We start from the raw sequence: 18,494 nt of genomic DNA on the forward strand, positions 1-18,494 counted from the left end.
CCTTGCCGGCCTCCCACAGGACGGCAGGGGAGATGACAGAGCCCTCGTTATGGGAATAATAGTCGGCGATTTCGCCCCCGACCGCCTTCCGGAAAGCCTTGTCGTGGAGGAACCAGGCGTTCAGACGCCACATCGGACGGGCAGAGAGGGGTGGGGGACCGAGAGCGAGGAGCACAGGCGAGTGGTCCGAAAGGCCCCTCGGAAGAATGCGTACATCTCGCACCCCCGCGCAGTCGGTGGATGGTACGAAGATGAGGTCGATCCGGGCATGGGAGTGATGGGCCGCCGATGTGTGGGTGTTTTGGCGTGCCTGCGGGTGCCAGATCCGCCAGACATCGCAGAGGCCCTGCGATTCAGCCCAGGATGAGAGCTGTTTTGCGCGGGCGACGCGGGACAGGGAGACCGGGCCCGTCGAGTCCAGGTGAGGCGAGTAGACGGCGTTGAAGTCTCCGCCGAGAATGAGGGAGCCCGCCGGGAGTGTCGGGAGGAGACCCGCTGCGTGGGAGAGGGCCGACGGCAAGAGAGATGGCGCTGCATAAAGGGACATCAGGGTAAGGGGCCGCCCCTCCAGATTGCCAGAAACCACCACTACCATACCTTGGGGGTCCAAATGCACCCGGGTCAGGACAAAGGGGAAGGACTTGCGGAGCAAAATGGCCACTCCTTGGGATCCCCGTGCAAAACCTGAATGCCATACCCTGTCATAACCGTAGCGGCCAAGGAAGGGGCAGTTGTTACCCAACAGGTGAGTCTCCTGGAGGAGGAGTACATCAATCTCGGCGCGTTGCGCATATTTGAGGACCGCCATGCGTTTAAAACGGTCCAGAAGACCATTGACGTTCCAGGATAGTATGCGCATGGCGGCCCTAGGGACAGGTGGGTCAGCCATGGTCTAGGACAGAAGAGGGGGCCAGTAGAGGCGCGTCTGAGCAGGTCCCCAGAGAGGAAGGACAACGGGAAATCGGGCAAGAGAGCAGGCCAAACAGCACATGATACCTTAGCACAACAATTAAGAGGGAGTCATCCCCCACCAACAAAGTCTTCCCAACGGGGAAGAAACAACCCCAAACCAACCCCAACCCCCCACCCCCCACCCTACACTTCGAAAACGGAAGCATCTGTCGCCCGAACCAAATGGAAGAACCACCAAGCTAAAACGCTTGGGCTTGAGCGCTAGTGGACCCCTGATACAATTAAATTCAAACCTGAGTTACCTGCCCTGGCCAAGAGCAACACTGATAATAGAGCATTCCACCCCCGTCCAGGCATCCCCCACCCCCCCTCCCCCAAAAAGAAGCAAAGAAAGTCAAATGTTCGGCCGGTTGAGTTGCAGGGCCCGTGAGCCGGGGTGGCACGGTCCGTCGTCCATCTGCCCCGGGACTGGCGTGTGCGGCCGAGGAGGCAGAGGAGGTTCTCGACCCTCGGCGTGACCTTCTCCCAGAGCGCGTGGTGATCACCTCCTCCGCTGTGCGCTCCCGGGGTAATGTGCGGTGCCGCCGACGGGTCTTCGATGTCCGGGGCCTTCCTCGTCCCCCCCGCATACCCGTAGGCGATCCGTGCCCAGAGCCCTGCAGGGGGTGCTCCTCCGTCAACCAGGTCCAGGCCGCCCGCGGGGTATCGAAAAACAGAGTCTTGTGCTGGAAGACGACCCGGAGGCGGGCCGGGAACTGGAGCTGATATTGGAGTCCCAGGGAGCGCATCTTTTGTTTCACTTCCGTGTAGGAGCGGCGCAGCTCTTGGACTTCGCGGGTGTAGTCCGGGAATAGCATGATTTTGTGGTTCTGGTAGTGGAGGGCACCCTGGCAGCGGGCCTCGCGAAGGATGGCGTCCCGGTCGCGGAAGTTCAAGAGTTTGAGGATGAACGGCCGGGGGGGGCGCACCCGGGGGCCTGGGGGCCAGGGAGCGATGGGCTCTCTCCACCACGAACGAAGGAGATAGGCTGTCTGCCGGCATCCAGGACCGGAACCATCGCTCCATGAAATCGTCCGCTCGACCCGATTTAACTCCCTCCGGAAATCCCACTAAACGCAGGTTGTTGCGTCGAGCGCGGTTTTCTGCATCCTCGACCCGGCGGTGTAGTTCCTTAGAGTGGGTGGTCAACTCCCGAACCTGGTCCTGTAGGTGGCGGATGTCATCCTCAGCAGTGGATATCCGGGACTCGGCCTCAGAAATGCGGGCGGTGGCATTCCGCAGATCTTGTCGGAGAAGAGCAACGTCCACCTTGACCTCTCCCACCATGCCCTCGAGGGAGGCGCGGGAGGAGTTGATGGCCTGCAGGATGGCGGCAAGGTCTGTGGCGGGGGCCGGGGCCGGCACGGCCGTGGAGCCGGGCCCCTTGTCGGAAGTCGTGAATTTGTCCATCCTGGTTTGGGTGGCCCCGGACGCTGGCTTGTTGGCTTTGTCTTTACCCATATCTGGGGCGGCCGTCAGTGAATCGGGGCAACGGGCGAACGACACACCAGCAGAGTGTCAGCGGGTGCTCAAGCGGACAGGAGCCCAGCAGGGGGGCGGCGGGGGGAACCCGCGGCCGGAAAGGGCCCGGCACGACCAGTCCCAGCGGTCAGTCTCCGGTGAGCTCCTCAGCGGGGCAGCGAGTCCGATCCCCCGCCGCAGTCGCGTCCGTGGGCCTCCCCCAGCGAAGCAAGGTCCAGCAGCGCAGCTCACAGTCCCCAGCCGGCGGATCGTTCCTCAAGAGCACCGCAGCCGGGAATCGCCAGGGCCAGCCCTCCTGAACATAGCCCACCTCTCCAGGGGGGACACTTCGCCCGTGCGGTCCCTCCGCCACCCCCAGGGGGGGGGCACGGCTGCGCGTTGTCCAGGCAGGCCCCCGGCGGTCACAGCGTCTCAAGAGCCGGTGTGGGGCAGCAGGGCAGCCTCGCACACCCCAGCGCCCAGATCGTGGTCGGCCAGGGCAGTCCAGGAGGGGATTAGGCGGATTCGCGGGGACCGGCGTCGGGAGCCTCACGGGAAGGCGTCCATGACAGGCAGGCGCCACCTAGCGCTCGGTTCTGGCTTGTATTTTAGTCAAAGAAAATGTATCAAAATAAAGTGGAATTGTATTCAATAAAAACGAGAATTTTGGCAATATAGACATTTTAACCAGATTTGCACGTCCCAGAACCGACAAGGGGAGGTGTCCCCACGTATCCATTAATTTCCGACACTCTTTAGCTACTGCAGATAGATTAGTAGATGCGATTAGATTAATATCCTTAAGAATTCTTAGCCCCAAATATCTCAGGCTTGTGCTGAGTGGTGCAATAAATCCTGTTAGATCAGTATTCCAAGCCATTATTTCGGTTTTTGAGGCATTCACCTCATACCCCGAAACATTTCCAAATTCGAGGGCTAGCGTGATGGCAGTGGGAAAGTCAGTACTAATCTCTGATGTTAAAATCATAACATCGTCCGCATACAGGGCCACCTTCTTCCATGCCTTATACTTAAAGGGCTTGATGATATTATTATCCCATAATGTCTGAGCAAAAGGCTCAATGTAAAGATCAAAAAGCAATGGAGATAGAGGGCAGCCCTGCCGCGTTCCTCTTGTGATGTTAAAGGACTCGGATAGGCCCCCATTAACCAGAACGGATGCTGATGGACTATGATAAAGAAGTCGTACGGCTCTACGGAAGCCCTCACCCACGATGAACTTAGCCAAGGCACTCGACAGGTACAACCAATTGACTCTGTCGAATGCCTTGGTGGCGTCCAACGTGAGGATAGCAAATGGCAAACAGTTAGTGGTAGCCATATCTATAGCTCCCACCAGATCATAGGTTAATTCAAAGAGCTGGCGACCCCTTACAAAACCCTTCTGGTTAGGATGTAAAATGTCCGAAGCAACCTTACCCAATCTCGTAGCCAGAAGCGATGCAAAAATTTTATAGTCGGCATTGAGAATGGAAATAGTACGATATGACCCACAATCTGTGGGAGCCTTGCCAGGCTTAAGTATCAAAGTGATAGACGCGTTGTTCCAGGAGCTAGGGGGAAGTGCCCCTTCCTGCAGTATTTGATTGAAAAGCAGAACAAAAAAAGGAGAGATCTCTTCCACCAACTTCTTGTATAGCTGGTAGGCCATCGGGCCCTGCCGCCTTACCACTCTTACTTCCGCAAATTGTGGCCACCACTTCTTCCTCCGTAACTGCCATATCTAAAAAAGCTCTTTGATCCGACGAGAGCGAAGGTAGGGATATATTATTTAGCCACTCTCTAATGCATTTTGGGGAGATGTCTTTGTCCTCTTGATAGATCTCCTGAAAGAAATCTTTAAATGCCGTTCTAATTTCTGCATCAGACGTTAAGGTCCCAGAGCTGGAGGTGATTGAATTAATTGTATTACGGACCTGGTCAGTTCTGGATTTCCAAGTGAGCAATTTGCCAGCCCCTTCGCCAAATTCAAATTGGGCTAGTTTGCTAACTTCCCATCTACGGAGCAGGCGTTGACTTAGAACCGAAGCCAATTGCATTTTAAGCTCAAGCAGTTTCTCTTTTTTAGCTGAAATAAGACTGGGAGTACTACTACTACAGGAGTCTAATTCCGCCTGTGCTAATAAGAGATTGGCTTCAATAGACGCTACTTCCTGAGTATACTGCCTTCTGCGAAATGTGACCTTATTTTTAATAGCTCCACGCAGGAAGCATTTGAACGCATCCCATACAGTGTTGGTACCTGCTGTGGTTATATTAAGTTGCATGAATTCACGTGCCTCCAATTTAAGGTAAGCAACATCATCCGGTGACGAAAGAAAAATACGATCAAAAGACGATGATCTGTTAGGGAGCTGCACGATGCCTACAAGATCTAACTTTACTGCAGAATGGTCCGACAGATGAGAAGGCAAATAACTAACATTTTTTATGCAGCCCTGCAAATTGCGACTAATCAAAAAGAAATCAATCCTAGACTGGTGCCGATATTTAAAATTTCAAAAGGAAAATCCTGATTGCTGACCTGCCCTTATCCGCCAGATGTCAATATACCCATATTGCTGCATACAATTAAGTAGAAACGCTCTAGACTTAGAAAGAACTTGTTGTCGACTCGATGGCGTTTTATCTAGAGCGTAGTCAAGCACGATGTTAAAATCCCCTGCGATAATAGTGGGTTCAGGGAAGTGCAAAAGCTGTGAAAATAGAGATTCTAATGCTGAGGGGTCATCTCTATTGGCCCCATAATACCCTACCAATGTTATTTGAAAACCTCCTATCTCTACCGTGGCAATTGCCCATCTCCCAGCCGAGTCTACCACCTGACTAACTAATCTAGTGGTGATAGTTTTCTTTAAAAAAATAGATACACCTCTCACATTAAGCGACTGAGAGGTAGAAACTGATAAGTCTATCCACCTATTATTATTATTTTTTTATTTTTTTTATTTTAAAAAACCTTTATTCTGTAAGGTCAGTGACACAGCTATTCAGCCGACAACCCAGAGGTACGGCAGCTTTAAAAACACAACACATGCTAGCGTCAACATTCCACTGACAGGAGAATCGAAGGTTCTGTTTTAAATAAACACAAATCCAAACCTAAACACAAGCAAGGCGATAAGTACTGTAAGCACCAGAAGGGGTTCCCATCAGGGGAAGCGAGCCCCATTTCGTCTAACAGACATAGGTCTATAGTAAGGGAAGGGAGGGGAAGTCAGAGACTCAAGAAGACATACACATATCAGCAAGAAGTTCAAAGCCGGAAAGAAAGCTAAGGGGAGAGCTGCTCCTCGGGCGGGTCCGGGTCTGGGGGCAGGCATATGCCCCCTCTGAACTGGTTCCAGCGCCCCCATACAGAGTGCCATTTCCGAGGGCGCCCTCGAGCACAATACACTGTCTTCTCCCTAAACATGCTCCAATCCATGTTTTCCATCCACGCTGTCAATGTGGGAGGCCCATTAGAGCCCCACAGACGAGCAATGTCGCGCTTGGCAACCATGTTCCCCAGGGTCACCCACTGAGTCTGTGCCGCGTCGTGGTCGGTAGGACCCCAAACATTCAGGAGACAACATCGCGCCTCAGGCTGCATGACGATGCCCGTCACCTCCCCCATCACCTCGTGGATTCGCCTCCAAAACTCCATAATCGCACCGCATTCCCAAATATTATGTAGGAAGGTGCCCACCATACCACAGCCTCTCTTACATAAGCCCTCCTCAGAAAAACCCATATGGACCAGCCTGGGCCCCGTCACGTAGACCCTATGGAGTATTTTAAGCTGCACCAACCGCAGGCGCGCGGGGATCGCGACCTCTTTGGGAGAAGAAACTGCGTACTGCCAATCCTCATCATCTAGTTCAAGGCCATCCCTGGTCCATTGAGCACGCAACCCTAGAAGAAGATCCGCCCGAACATTAATAAGTTTCTTATAAATGAGCGAGATCGTACTCTCTGGCATATGGCCATCCAGGATCCGGTCCTCTAACGGAGAGGACTCAGGCACCCTCTCCCCTTCTACAAGAACTGACCGCAAGGCGTGGCACACTTGAGCGTATCGGAAGAACTCCGAGCTCCCCAGCTCATATTCCTTCTGCAGCTCCTCGAATGATTTTATCCTACCCTTAACCAAAAGGTCTCCAACCCTGGATATGCCGATCAGGTCCCATTTCTCAAACCCTTTTGTATGCCAAAGCTTTCCCAGAATATCGGAGTCAAACAGAGGGGTGGCGAGGGTAAGCTTACCCTTCCAGCCCAGTGAATCCGTTGCAACCTTCCATACATGCACGGCCACCCTGGTGGGCCCCGTAAGGGTTAAATCTAACGACTTCGAATACAACGCTCTGGAGTAGTTACCCCCACGTAGCAACCATCGGTCCATGGCGAAGCCAGGGCTCAGCGCCGGACCATATACACCATGGTTAATCGCACTCAACTGGGTGGCCCAGTAATAACGTCGGATGTCCGGAAGCGCAATGCCCCCGTCGTACCACGGAAGCGTCAACTTAGCAATCGCTATACGCGGACCCCCTTCCCACAATAGCGCGCGCTGGTGGCTTTCAACCTCACGGAACTAACTGGCCGGGACCCAGTCAAGAGTATTCTGCAGGGCATAGAGGAAACGGGGAAGAGACATCATTTTGAACAGAGCGGCACGGCCAAGGAGGGAAAGCGGCAACCGCCGCCACGTCCCGCCGCAAACGCGCCAAGGGAGGGAGCAAGTTCTTCTCGTATCGCAAAATGGGATCGATGGAAATATAGATCCCCAAATACAAAAAACCCTGCTGGGCTATCCGGAGCGGGCAGTTGCGCGGTACAGGCGGGACATCTCCACACAGGACATACAAGTATGACTTCCCCCAATTAATGACAAGACCAGAGTTCATACCAAAAGAAGTCAAGACGTCACAAACCACTATCAGAGATTTCTTAGGCGAGGTGAGGTATAGCAGAATATCGTCGGCGTAAAGTGAAATACGGTCTTCGTGGTCAGGCGACCAGCAAATCCCACGTATGTCCGGGTGCCATCGTATCCACGCCGCCAGCGGCTCAAGAGCAAGAGCGAACAACAACGGCGACAGGGGACAACCCTGCCGGGTGCCTCTCCTGAGCTCGAACGGTGCCGACGCCCGCCCGTTCACCATGACGCTAGCGAGAGGTCCCTCATAGAGCAACCTCACTCAGCCCACAAATCCAGGCCCAAAGCCGAACTTGGCTAGCACAGCCCACAGGTATGCCCACTCCACCGTATCGAAGGCCATCGTGGCATCGAGGGACGCCACAATAGCCGTTCTCGCATCGTGCCCGTCCTAGCAATCACGCCATGAAGGCGTCTAAGATTCAGTGCAGTGTTACGGTGCGGGATAAAGCCCGACTGATCCGGGTGGATCAAGTCGCCAAGCACCCGGACCAGGCGGTTAGCAAGGATCTTAACAAGGATTTTCGGCTCGGCATTGAGAAGTGATATCGGCCGATAGGAGCCACACTTGTCACGGGGCCTACCGTCTTTGTGTATTACCACAATCGTCGCCAGCCGTTGATCGAGCGGAAGAAACCCATTCACCCGCGCCTCCACGAACATGGCGCGCACGTGAGGAGCCAACTTGTCCGGATGAACCTTATACAGCTCAATCGGCAAACCATTTGGGCCCGAAGCCTTACCGGAGCGCAACGCGCGGATAGCACATGCCACTTCGTCGACAGTTATATCTCCATCGAGGTCATCCCTATCAATGGCAGAGAGGCAGGGCAGAGCGATATCCCGCAACAGGTCACACGAATCCTCAGTCGGCCTATCCGAGACCGAGGTGTATACCGTATGAAAATGGTCCGAGAAACACTGAACTATACCGTCAGGGTCAGTAACAACCTCTCCCCCATCCGTAGACAACTCCGGCACCACTCGATTGACACGCTCTTTTTTGTCCAACCACGCCAGCAATTTCCCGGCCTTATCACCGACATCATACAGTCGACCCTGCTGCTCCCTATGAAGGGTCTTAGCAGCGTTCGTCACCAGATCCCTATACTCCAGTTGCTTCAAGCTCAAATTATGCAGTGTGGCCGGTGCAACATCTTCCTCCAAGGCCACTTCTAAAGCCGCTATCTCGTCTTCTACTTGCGCCACCTCGACGTCTCTCCGCCGCTTGGCGGCCACTACCAAGGAAAGGGCCTCCCCTCTCAATACAGTCTTAAACGCTTCCCACAAGGACACCGCAGATTCAAATGAACCCTGATTCTCTTGAAAATAGCAGTCAACTGTCTTCAACAACGCACTGCGCAGCTTGGGGTCATGAAAATACCAGGGGTTAATGGGAGCCAGCCTGCCCCCCGCCACCCGGCCAATATCCAAGGGGGCCCACACCGGTGAATGATCAGAAATGCCCCGAGCCAGGTGCCTAGCCTCAGATACCAGAGAGGCGTGCGCAGCCAGAGTGAGCAAGTAATCAATCCGAGAGAGACTCCCGTGGGCCCCGGAATGAAAGGTATATTGTCTCTGAGTGGGGTGCCGTAGCCTCCAACAGTCCACCAGACCAAAAGTGTCTATAAAATCGGGAAGCCACTTCTGGGCACCCCCGGTGTCCCTGGGCGGATACCTATCAAGCATTCCAGAACCAACCGCATTGAAGTCACCTCCCACCACCAGCATCCCTTCGGGGAGTTCCAACAAGGCCTTGCCCAGATCAGCAAACGTGGAGGCCTGCAGGGCAGGAGGGACATAAACAGAAACCAATACCAATGTTCTGCCCTCCCACCTCCCCGCCACAGCCACAAAGCGCCCCCTGTCATCAGCAATGGTGGAATCAACCTCGAATGGTAGGGAAGCTCTAACAAGTATGCCCGCACCCCTGGAGCCTGAGGAGAACCCCGAGTGAGCAATGAATTTATAACCCTTTCTGTTAAGTGCATGACACGTATTCCCTATAAGATGGGTCTCCTGCAGGAGGACCACATCTGGCGAGGTCCGTTTCAAGAATTGCAGGACTATCCCCCGTTTAATACGATCCCCTAAGCCATTAACATTCCAGCTGATTATGCTTAAGCCCCTATCCCCCATCCCCGAACACAAAGAGACCTCCACCCCCCCCGGAGAACCACGATCGGACAATGCTGACAACCATTGCTACGCCTTGCAAGAAAAAAAACCGCCCCCAACAACAACCCCAACATCCCAAATCCCCCCCCCTCCCTGCACCCCTGCGTCAGCTTACAAAGCCCCCCCAACTTACAGTGTGCCTGTCGCCCTATCAGAAACAAATCTACAAAAAGTACCCCAAGGGAGGAAAGAGCTCCTATCTTCCCCCCGCCGCCCTCCCATTACTGCAGGAAGGTGCGAGTCACTGTCCGGGGCTGAGTCAATACGTGCCAACACCGGAGGTATCACTTCTGTACATCACGGTCGCCTTCCGCTCCATCCACACTGTCCCGGCCGGGCTGTCGCCGAGGGAGCGCATCCAACCAGTCCCCTGCCATATCCGGTGATTCGAAGAAGAAAGTCCGGTCCTCATACACCACACGTAACCTGGCGGGGAAAAGCATGGCATACTTCAGGTCCATGTCCCTGAGCCACCGCTTCACCCCCAGGAAACTCTGCCTCTGTTTCTGCACCATCTGGGTGAAGTCAGGATAAAAACTCACAGAGGCGTTCTGAAAAGGGACCGGGCATGTCACCCTCGATGCTTGCAGGATAGCGTCTCGATCCCGAAAATTAAAGATCCGGGCTACAATCGGTCTCGGGGGGGCTCCCACCTTGGGCCGTCCTCCAGGCACTCGGTGAGCCCGCTCCACCGCAAAGAACTTGCTGAGGCCCTTAGGCGCAAGATGATTCACCACCAAATCCTCGACGAGTAGATCCACGGAGAGATCCTCTGAAGTTTCCGGGACCCCAATAAGGCGCACATTGTTGCGCCGGGCCCGACCTTCGAAGTCCTCGAGCCGGCGGGCGGAGAGGTCATTCGCGGTGCGTAACTTACGAACCTCAGCCTGAAGTTCCGAGACATCGTCCGCGAGACCAGTAGTCTTGAGGTCCAGGGACTTGACCCGCTCATTGGTTTTGCCCAGGTCCGCGCGAATCAAGTTGACATCAATCAAAATCATGTCCACCTTGTGCGCCAGGGTCTCGAACTGTCGCCCAATCGAAGTTTGCATCCCATCTATCGCCCCTTTGATATCCTGCAGTGATAACTCCGAGGCTGGGGATGAATCGGCCTTCTGCGCTTCCAGCGACTGTCCCGATCCACCGGGCGACCCCTTCTGCTGGGCATAACGATCCATATTGTTGGATTGGGTATAGCCTCCCCGCCGGGTAGTCTTAGACTTCGACCTGTCTGCCTCCGATTTGGTCGACATCCCGAACAGCAGGACGGTCAGTTGCCAAAGGACGTCCCTCACTCAGCTAGAGGAAACAGGGTCAAATAGGACTACAACAGTCAGCCAGGACCGGGGGGAGGTCCTTCAGACAAAGGAGGATCTGCGCGAAGCACTCCCAATCCAGAGCAAACAAAGGGCGAGAAAGCGAAAGTGAAAGTGCAGCGGCATCCGTCCGTCAGTTCACACCTCCCAGGGCCGCTGTTGTTCAATTAGTGGCCGGGCATCCTGCCAACGCAAGCCCCTGGCATCCTTCGGAGGTAGGCCGCAATCTTCCGCCATGCACAACTTCGGTCCCCGGTGGGCGATCTTCGCCCGGACAACGTCAATCGCCCCAGCTGTGACTCATCTGCAGGATTCCGTGCATGAAAATCAGGATTTAGGACAGGATAAGTGCAGGAGGGCGCGAGGGTAGCGGGAGCTCAGGGCTCACGCGGCCATCTTGGTCAAGCGCTAGGCTCCTCCCCCTCACCTATTATTTTTAACCAATTCAAATATCTCGCTCTCCAGTCTCCTGGAGAATAATGACCTGTGCATCAGAATCACGCAGATATTGTAGGATTCTATTTGCCCTTGGCTTGGTGCGCAGGCCATTAACATTTCAGGAGAGAATCTTAAGGTTACTCATGGCAGTAAAGTCTATAGATTCTTAACTAAATTATCCAACACTAGAAAAACAGAATATACCTGCAGCCAAAAAAAAGATGAGGAACAATTTTACTTATATTCCCTCCCTCCCCCACTCACACCCAAACCCATACCTCCCCCCCACCCATGAGGAACCCTGGTACTACCTAACCGGATCAAGCCCGGTTTGTGGTACTCCCTACCCTTTACCGAGCCCGCACAGGGCATCGCTAGCTAAGTGCGATAAGAAAATTATAAAAAAGCAATCTACTCCAATTCCATTGTGAAATCCCCCTTATTTTTTTTTACTTGTTTGTCAATTTCTTTATATAATTTTTTTTTATTTGCTTAATATATATATATATATTTTCTAGTCTATCTAGTTAAACTTGTCCGTAGACACATAGGAGCCTGCTAACAAGATACAGGAGGGGTGAATGAATACTATTTGAAGACAATAGGATAGGAGGAAAAAGTAGGGGAAACTGCTTTGGAGTTCCAAGAGAGGTCAGGATCCAAAGATAGTAACACAAGACTCAACCAAAGCCAGAGCCTCCCTTAGAACCCCCTAAGGACATCAGAAGATCATCCGCCGCCTGTACTGAACGAATATTATGCATTTTATTATTGATCATTATTTTCAAAGCGGCTGGAAACCCCATCTGAACTGATGCACCAAACTTCCTAAAAGCCTCCATTCTGCTTCCTAGCTCCCATTGTTTTTCAAGGGTAACCCTCGACAGGTCAGATCGAATTTGAAACGTAAAACCCACCCCTGCCAGGGATTTTTGCTTAAGAGCAAGATTAAGGATATGTTCTTTCAGCGAGTAAGTATGGAAGTTCAACAAAATCTTCCTTGGCTTTGTCCGTTGTGGATTCCGCCTAAATGGCTCTCTATGTACTCGCTGTATCTCAGATGTTAATTCCTCCTCAGATTGATCCAGTTTTAGAGAGTGTCTTAAAAGGGTGATAATATAGCGCTTAATGTTAGATCCTTCACTGCCCTCAGGCACATTCAAGATACGGATGTTGCTCCGTCTGGCATTGTTTTCAAGGGTTTCCATTCTTTCAGCCATAGTGGTGTCGGCTCTCTTAAGCCTCTCAATTTCCTCCTTAGCTTTGTCAAGATGTATCGACATGCTGGCCACTGTCTCTTCTAAGACTCCTGTTCTTGTGCAGAGTCAATCAATCTTTGTGTCTAAGGATTCGCAATAGCTTCTTATCTCCCGCTGATTTAATGCAGACTCCTCAAAACCCCTTTTAATATCAGCCGACAGAGTAGAAAACATAAGCTGTAAGGCGGAGACTGGGAGATCTAAAGCAAGAGAGTCTGAGACTAAGCCACCGTTAGAATCTATAGTATTACCTAAGTTAAGGTTCAAGTGTACCGCATCAATGGCAGGCTGGAGCTCTTTCTGAACAGCACTCCTCGAACTTACGAGTCCAAAATCCGAACCCTGCCCAAGATCCTCTCCAGTAAGTACACCCTCACCCTCAAGGCTATCAAAATCGCTTGGGACCTTGCTGCTAGAGTCTAGGGGGTCATTATGCACTGTCTTACCCCCAGTTTCACTACCAGGAAATGCCCGTGTATGAGTCACTTTAAGTTTGGGACCAGTAGCATCAGATAAAGACATTGAAAGCTCTGGAGGAAGTGAGGGAATTGGAGGAGTTAAGCCTAGATTAATTTGCTTAGAGCATTCCCCAGATTCCTTAGATTCCTTAAATGGATCATTCTCATCCACTGGGACTGGGGCTGGTAGTAAATCACTAGTAGGAGAGCATGCCAGTGACTTCGCAGGTGAAGCAACAGGTCCTAAAGCTACAGATTGAGGTGACAATTCAGGAAGGCCCCCTGTGACCGAAGGTGCCAACATGTCGGAAATTGTTAACGAGGAGATGGAGACAGAAGGAGTCTGAAGCTGGGATTGAGCCAGATCAAGTATTTGAGGAACGACCTTAAAATACGATCGTAATGAAGGTGTAATTTTTGAGGTAGAATCCAAAAGCGGTTTGCTTATCTTGGTAGATTTATTAGACTTAGCTAATTTGCCAGACCTCTTCGTATGTTTAGCCTTAACTTCAACATGCAAGTAAGAAGAAGTTTTTGAGGAGATCTGGGGTTCAGAAGGTTTTAATTTATAGGGGGGCTCAACCGACTCCCCACCCCCTTCTGCATCTGAAAGCCCCACAGAAGCAAAGTGCGGTGTTAATGAATGATGTGAGCAAAGAAACAGTAATTTGTAGACATATTTGCTAAAAAGTCGCAGGTTTCAAAGGTTGGTCTCAATGGGCACTCAAGCAAGTTTTCAAATCTTCCTGGTGTGCCCAGTAAGTTTGACCCCTCATTGGGTTATGTGAGGAGAAGTCATAGATGTTAAAGGCTGTTCAAAGTTTCAGGGTTTGCAAGTTGACGTAGCCGCCTATATATTTTTTAAATGTGCCTTTCAGTAGCCAAGGACATCCACCAAATGCCTGGTGTGGTCGCCATTATGCCAAGTCAACCATTATACCAATAATACCCATTACTGTGCTTAGGAATGCCACCATTGTACCGCGGATGTACACAATGTTTCAACTGACCACATATGCTATAGGACCATTATGATAGGTATGACCACCACTATGCTTGGAATGGCCACTACTATGCCAAGAATGCCCATAATATGTAAGAGCACAATACTACCAGCCTCAATTATGCTGCACATAGCTAAAAATATTCCCAGTATGGGCATCTTTGTGTTGTGATTAGATAGCAACTATAACTAAGGATACCCCCAATTTGCCAAAGAAACCATTATGCCCAATATAAAGCCAAAGAGGGCACAACATGCCAAGAATGACCACAATATGTCAAGGCATGTATAATGCCGAGGATGGTCACCAGAAGGGCCTGGAGTATGCCAAGGGCAGCCACCGGAATGGCAAGAATGCTCTCCCACAATATGCCATGGCAACAATTATGCCCGGGATGGTTACCATTATACCCCCAGTTCCAACAGAAAGAAGGTATACATTCCCAAAAACTCTCAGAGAAGCATGAATTAACGTGTGAAGCAGTCACGGCAGCAATGTGCATGCGCTCACACACACTGATTTACACATATTTGCTTACTCATGCACACACTTACAGACAGACACACAGGTGCAAATTCACTCGCTCACACGCAAAAATGCATACATAATACCCAGCCCTATACCCCTTTCCACCTCCATGCAAACTGGTGTCCATTAATGGCACTTTGAGGTTCTTACACCTGAAATGGAAGCATCCATGCCCACCAAGAATCATTTGTATCTGAGCCAGCAGAGGACATGGAGTTTTATGTCTCTGAGACACCAAGCCATATGTCATGATAGTGGGTCAGTGCATGGCTCAAAAAACAAATACTAACCTGGCATGAATAATAACTTGTTTTACTTTACATATCATGCCAGAATTTATGCAGTTGCTAAGCACTGTTACTTACAGGTGATTCTATTGCCAGTGACCAAATGTAATAGTGCTCACTTTATTAAGATCAGAAGGATTTAAGGCTACATTGAATTGCTGGCGCTCAAGCTCATAGATAAATTCTTTACTTACTGGCCCATGAATCCCTCTGGTCTCCTCAGCCTTGGGGAGACCTGGGCAACAGCACCGAGGCAGGCTTTGGCAGGTATCACAAAGTGCAGGGAGTAGGGGAGGGAGCAGGCTGGATCCTTTGGAAACATTGAGGGGCAGGCAATAACCTGGGAAGGGAAAGGCTCAAGCAGCGATGGCTGCTGCATGCTCACTTTCATATCCAGGATCTCGCTCAGCTTCAGTAAGGTTGAGCCAATGAGAGGACGAAATGGGTTGAGCTTCTGTTAAAGCTCAAGGTGAGATTTTGTTTCTCATTTTGCGTGGCAGAATATAATTAGTGAATACAACGTCCAACAGAAATATTGTGGCCTAAATAATAATTACAAAAATACTGCCCAATTGGAGGTCGGTGAAGATATCCTAATATTAACTCCAATGGAGATATAGAAATCCTTTTATTAACTCTAGTGGGGTGATGATGATGTTCTGTTATCATACCTCTGGCAACTGACAAAGCTGCACAGTCTGGAAGTGGGTGCCTGCTCTCACCTCTGACTCACATACACATATAATGCATGAGGTTTTTTGGCTAAGCTTGAGGAGACCCACTTTCTCATGCACAGAGTGTGTGGGCTACTTCTTCATACTACTGCTGCCAGGCTCTGTAGATCATAGTCAAACACAAGTAACTGAGACCGAGGCAACCGAGAACGAATGTCCCGAAAAGCACCCTCCAATCCTGTGCCCATATCAGCATTTCCCAGGCATGGATACATGCCAGACAGACAATACATACAAAGCTCAAAGTGTGAAAAAATGATAGAAGGGGTGTGATACCTTTCCAGCCTCTGCATGGTCATGGCAAGAGTCTTATTCAACTCCTCGATCACCCGGCATCCCGGGGGCAGTGACTGATGAATGGGTATCGAGTTGGAGCCCACCGACAGATGCTGGCTCCCATACTGGAACTGGTGCTGATGGGCCGCCAGCTGTGATGGCAGAACGCTGTGGTGGTGCTGAGAGTTCTTCTGGTTGGAATACGACGAGAGGCCATGGTCTGTCCCCCCTAATGGCACACAAATCATGACTTTCTTTGGAGGTAGTGGAGGAGACATTTTCCCTGGCATACAAGGCAGTTTCCCAGGTGCGCCGGAGTCTAGAACAAAGGTACAACACATATCATTAACCTCTGACAGACAGCAATACAGCAGATTTACTTTAAGTCTCACACGTAAGGTTGGCCTTCTTTGTCACACGAAATAAACACTGACAAAAAGAAGAGCGTTTTGAAGCCAAAAAAATCTGTTGTCAACTTTTTGATGTTAATACAAAATTAGCCACTATCAGCATTACCACATTTAATTGAGACAACATGGATAATTTCTGTAATACATCTACCATACTTTAAATTAATTTACAAAAATAACTATTTATAAGTGGTGTGGGATAAACAGGATCTTGGTTATACTTCAAAGCATTACTTTTCACGTGGTGACAGCTTGTTTAAAAAAATCTAAACCTAATTTCAGACTCTGCAATAAATAAATTTCAAGGAAAGCAGATCCTGAAGCCCCTCCCGTTGCCATGCCAAATCTGTGCCTTTTACAAAGCCATTGCTCTGTTGCATAGTGGGTGTCAATACACGAAAAAGAGTGGATCCATGATATGCTCGAGAACGAAACAGCACGGAAACTCATCGCGGTATGGCATGTCAATAAAGCATTATTTTGATCAATACGCCATAAGTGAACGGACATGTGCAAAATTGGCTAATATACTGAAAAATGCACGTTGATATACACAACAACTGCCCGTGCAAACTCTATGCCACGAGATGACTACATAAGGAAGAAAAACACTTCATAATCTTTGTATAATAACCAGTATATAGAACGAACACTACAATTCCCACAAGGCCTCTTAATCGGCTGTACTGGGAAGAAAGTATAAATAGCAACATGGAAGATGGACTCACATACTGTGAGCAAGACCTCCAGTAGGTTGAAACACGTTGGTGGTGGTTAATTGTGACAAGTAGCACGATTGCAATAAATCTCGTTTGAAAATACAATTTCCCTCGGAGTGCGGTGATTTCCTTTTGGAAATATTTTGGTGTGTATATATATATATATATATATATATATATATATATATATATAAAACCTTGTGCAACAAGGAATGACGACGCCGTGTTCTGGCCAAATATACAATTTATTGTCGGCTGATCGGACGCGTTTTGCCTGCCCAGCATGGTTTCTCACCAACAAATATGCATAACGTTTCAACCATTTTAAATACAGTGCTCGTGGGATGTCATGTGTTAGACTACTAAAAAAATGTATTAGAACACAGATTCGTAGTTTTTACATATAAAACATACCAGTTTCTCTCCACAAACCTTGTTAGTTAAATCAAATAACATTTCAAATTAATTTACACAGATTCAAGGATTTTGTTATGTGCTTTTCAACATTTTTCATGTTTAAAGACATTATTAAACTCACAGTCCATTATCATGCCCTTTGCAACAATGCTGATCATTATCATGACAATCCAATCCTGTGGGCAAAAGCATTATCCTGTTCAATAAACATAATGCAACTGTTATAAACAATATCAATTTCATTGGTACTGCAAATATTTCGTATCCAGCCCTAGTGGGCAATTGCATGCTAACAGTGCCTTACTATGGTTGATATAAACGGATATTAATTTTATCTATCATGCCCAAGTGGGCTACTATGTAATATAACAGTAGATCAGTCTTCAAAAAGTACAAAGTGCTTTAACAAAAAACACAAACCTAAACTAAAACAAAACTATGAAAGGTTAAAACAGAGATTCAGGGAGACTCATTTTAGAATTTCAAAACTCTAACAATCTTACAAATGCGTGTGCGAGTCCTCTTCCATATTTAAACCTGCCGGGGTTCTCGTATCAAGCTCTAATATATAACATGATTCAAGTTTTCTCAATTTTTTCTCCCGGTCACCCCTCCTGACATTTGGTGGAATAGAATCAATCACAAAATACGTTAGCCCTTGCATTTTCTTACAGTGGTATTTTTCAAAATGGCTAACCACTGGATGTGATTTATCGCCATTTTTTTTATGGCTCTCAGATGCTGCAGTACTCTTTTGTGTACAGGAAGAATTGTGCTGCCCACGTACCTCAGGCCACAAGGGCACTGGAGTACGTAGACTGCAAATTCAGTTTTGCATGTAAAATGGGCTTTAATTTTCTTTTCTCTGTTAGAAAGGCCTGGTTTGTACATTGTGGTGTTCTTACCATGTAAACAGGCTTTACACTTTACACAGTTTATACAGCCTTCTTTTCTTTTTAACCATGAATAATTTGTAGCTACTGACTGAGATTGTGGAACCATATTACTCACTAACATCTGTTTCAGGGATTTCGCACGCCTAAAAGTTATTAATGGTTTCCTCTGTACTAGTTTCCCTAGCACCGGGTCATTGCGTATTAAATGCCAGTGTTAAGACAG

General features: G+C 49.6%; 1 protein-coding gene across 5 annotated transcripts in view; it reads right to left on the bottom strand.

The window, feature by feature from the left end:
* PHACTR1 (phosphatase and actin regulator 1) overlaps positions 1-18,494 on the bottom strand; it is a 1,250,807-nt gene that overhangs the window by 149,432 nt on the left and 1,082,881 nt on the right. For all 5 annotated transcript variants that reach the window (XM_085606075.1, XM_085606079.1, XM_085606078.1 and 2 more), the window contains one exon: positions 15,830-16,148. In XM_085606075.1, coding sequence (XP_085462201.1) covers positions 15,830-16,148 — 319 coding nt within the window. The remainder of the gene's footprint in view (positions 1-15,829; positions 16,149-18,494) is intronic.

This window comes from Triturus cristatus, chromosome 5_1 (assembly GCF_964204655.1).
Source record: "Triturus cristatus chromosome 5_1, aTriCri1.1, whole genome shotgun sequence".
NCBI lineage: Eukaryota > Metazoa > Chordata > Amphibia > Caudata > Salamandridae > Triturus > Triturus cristatus.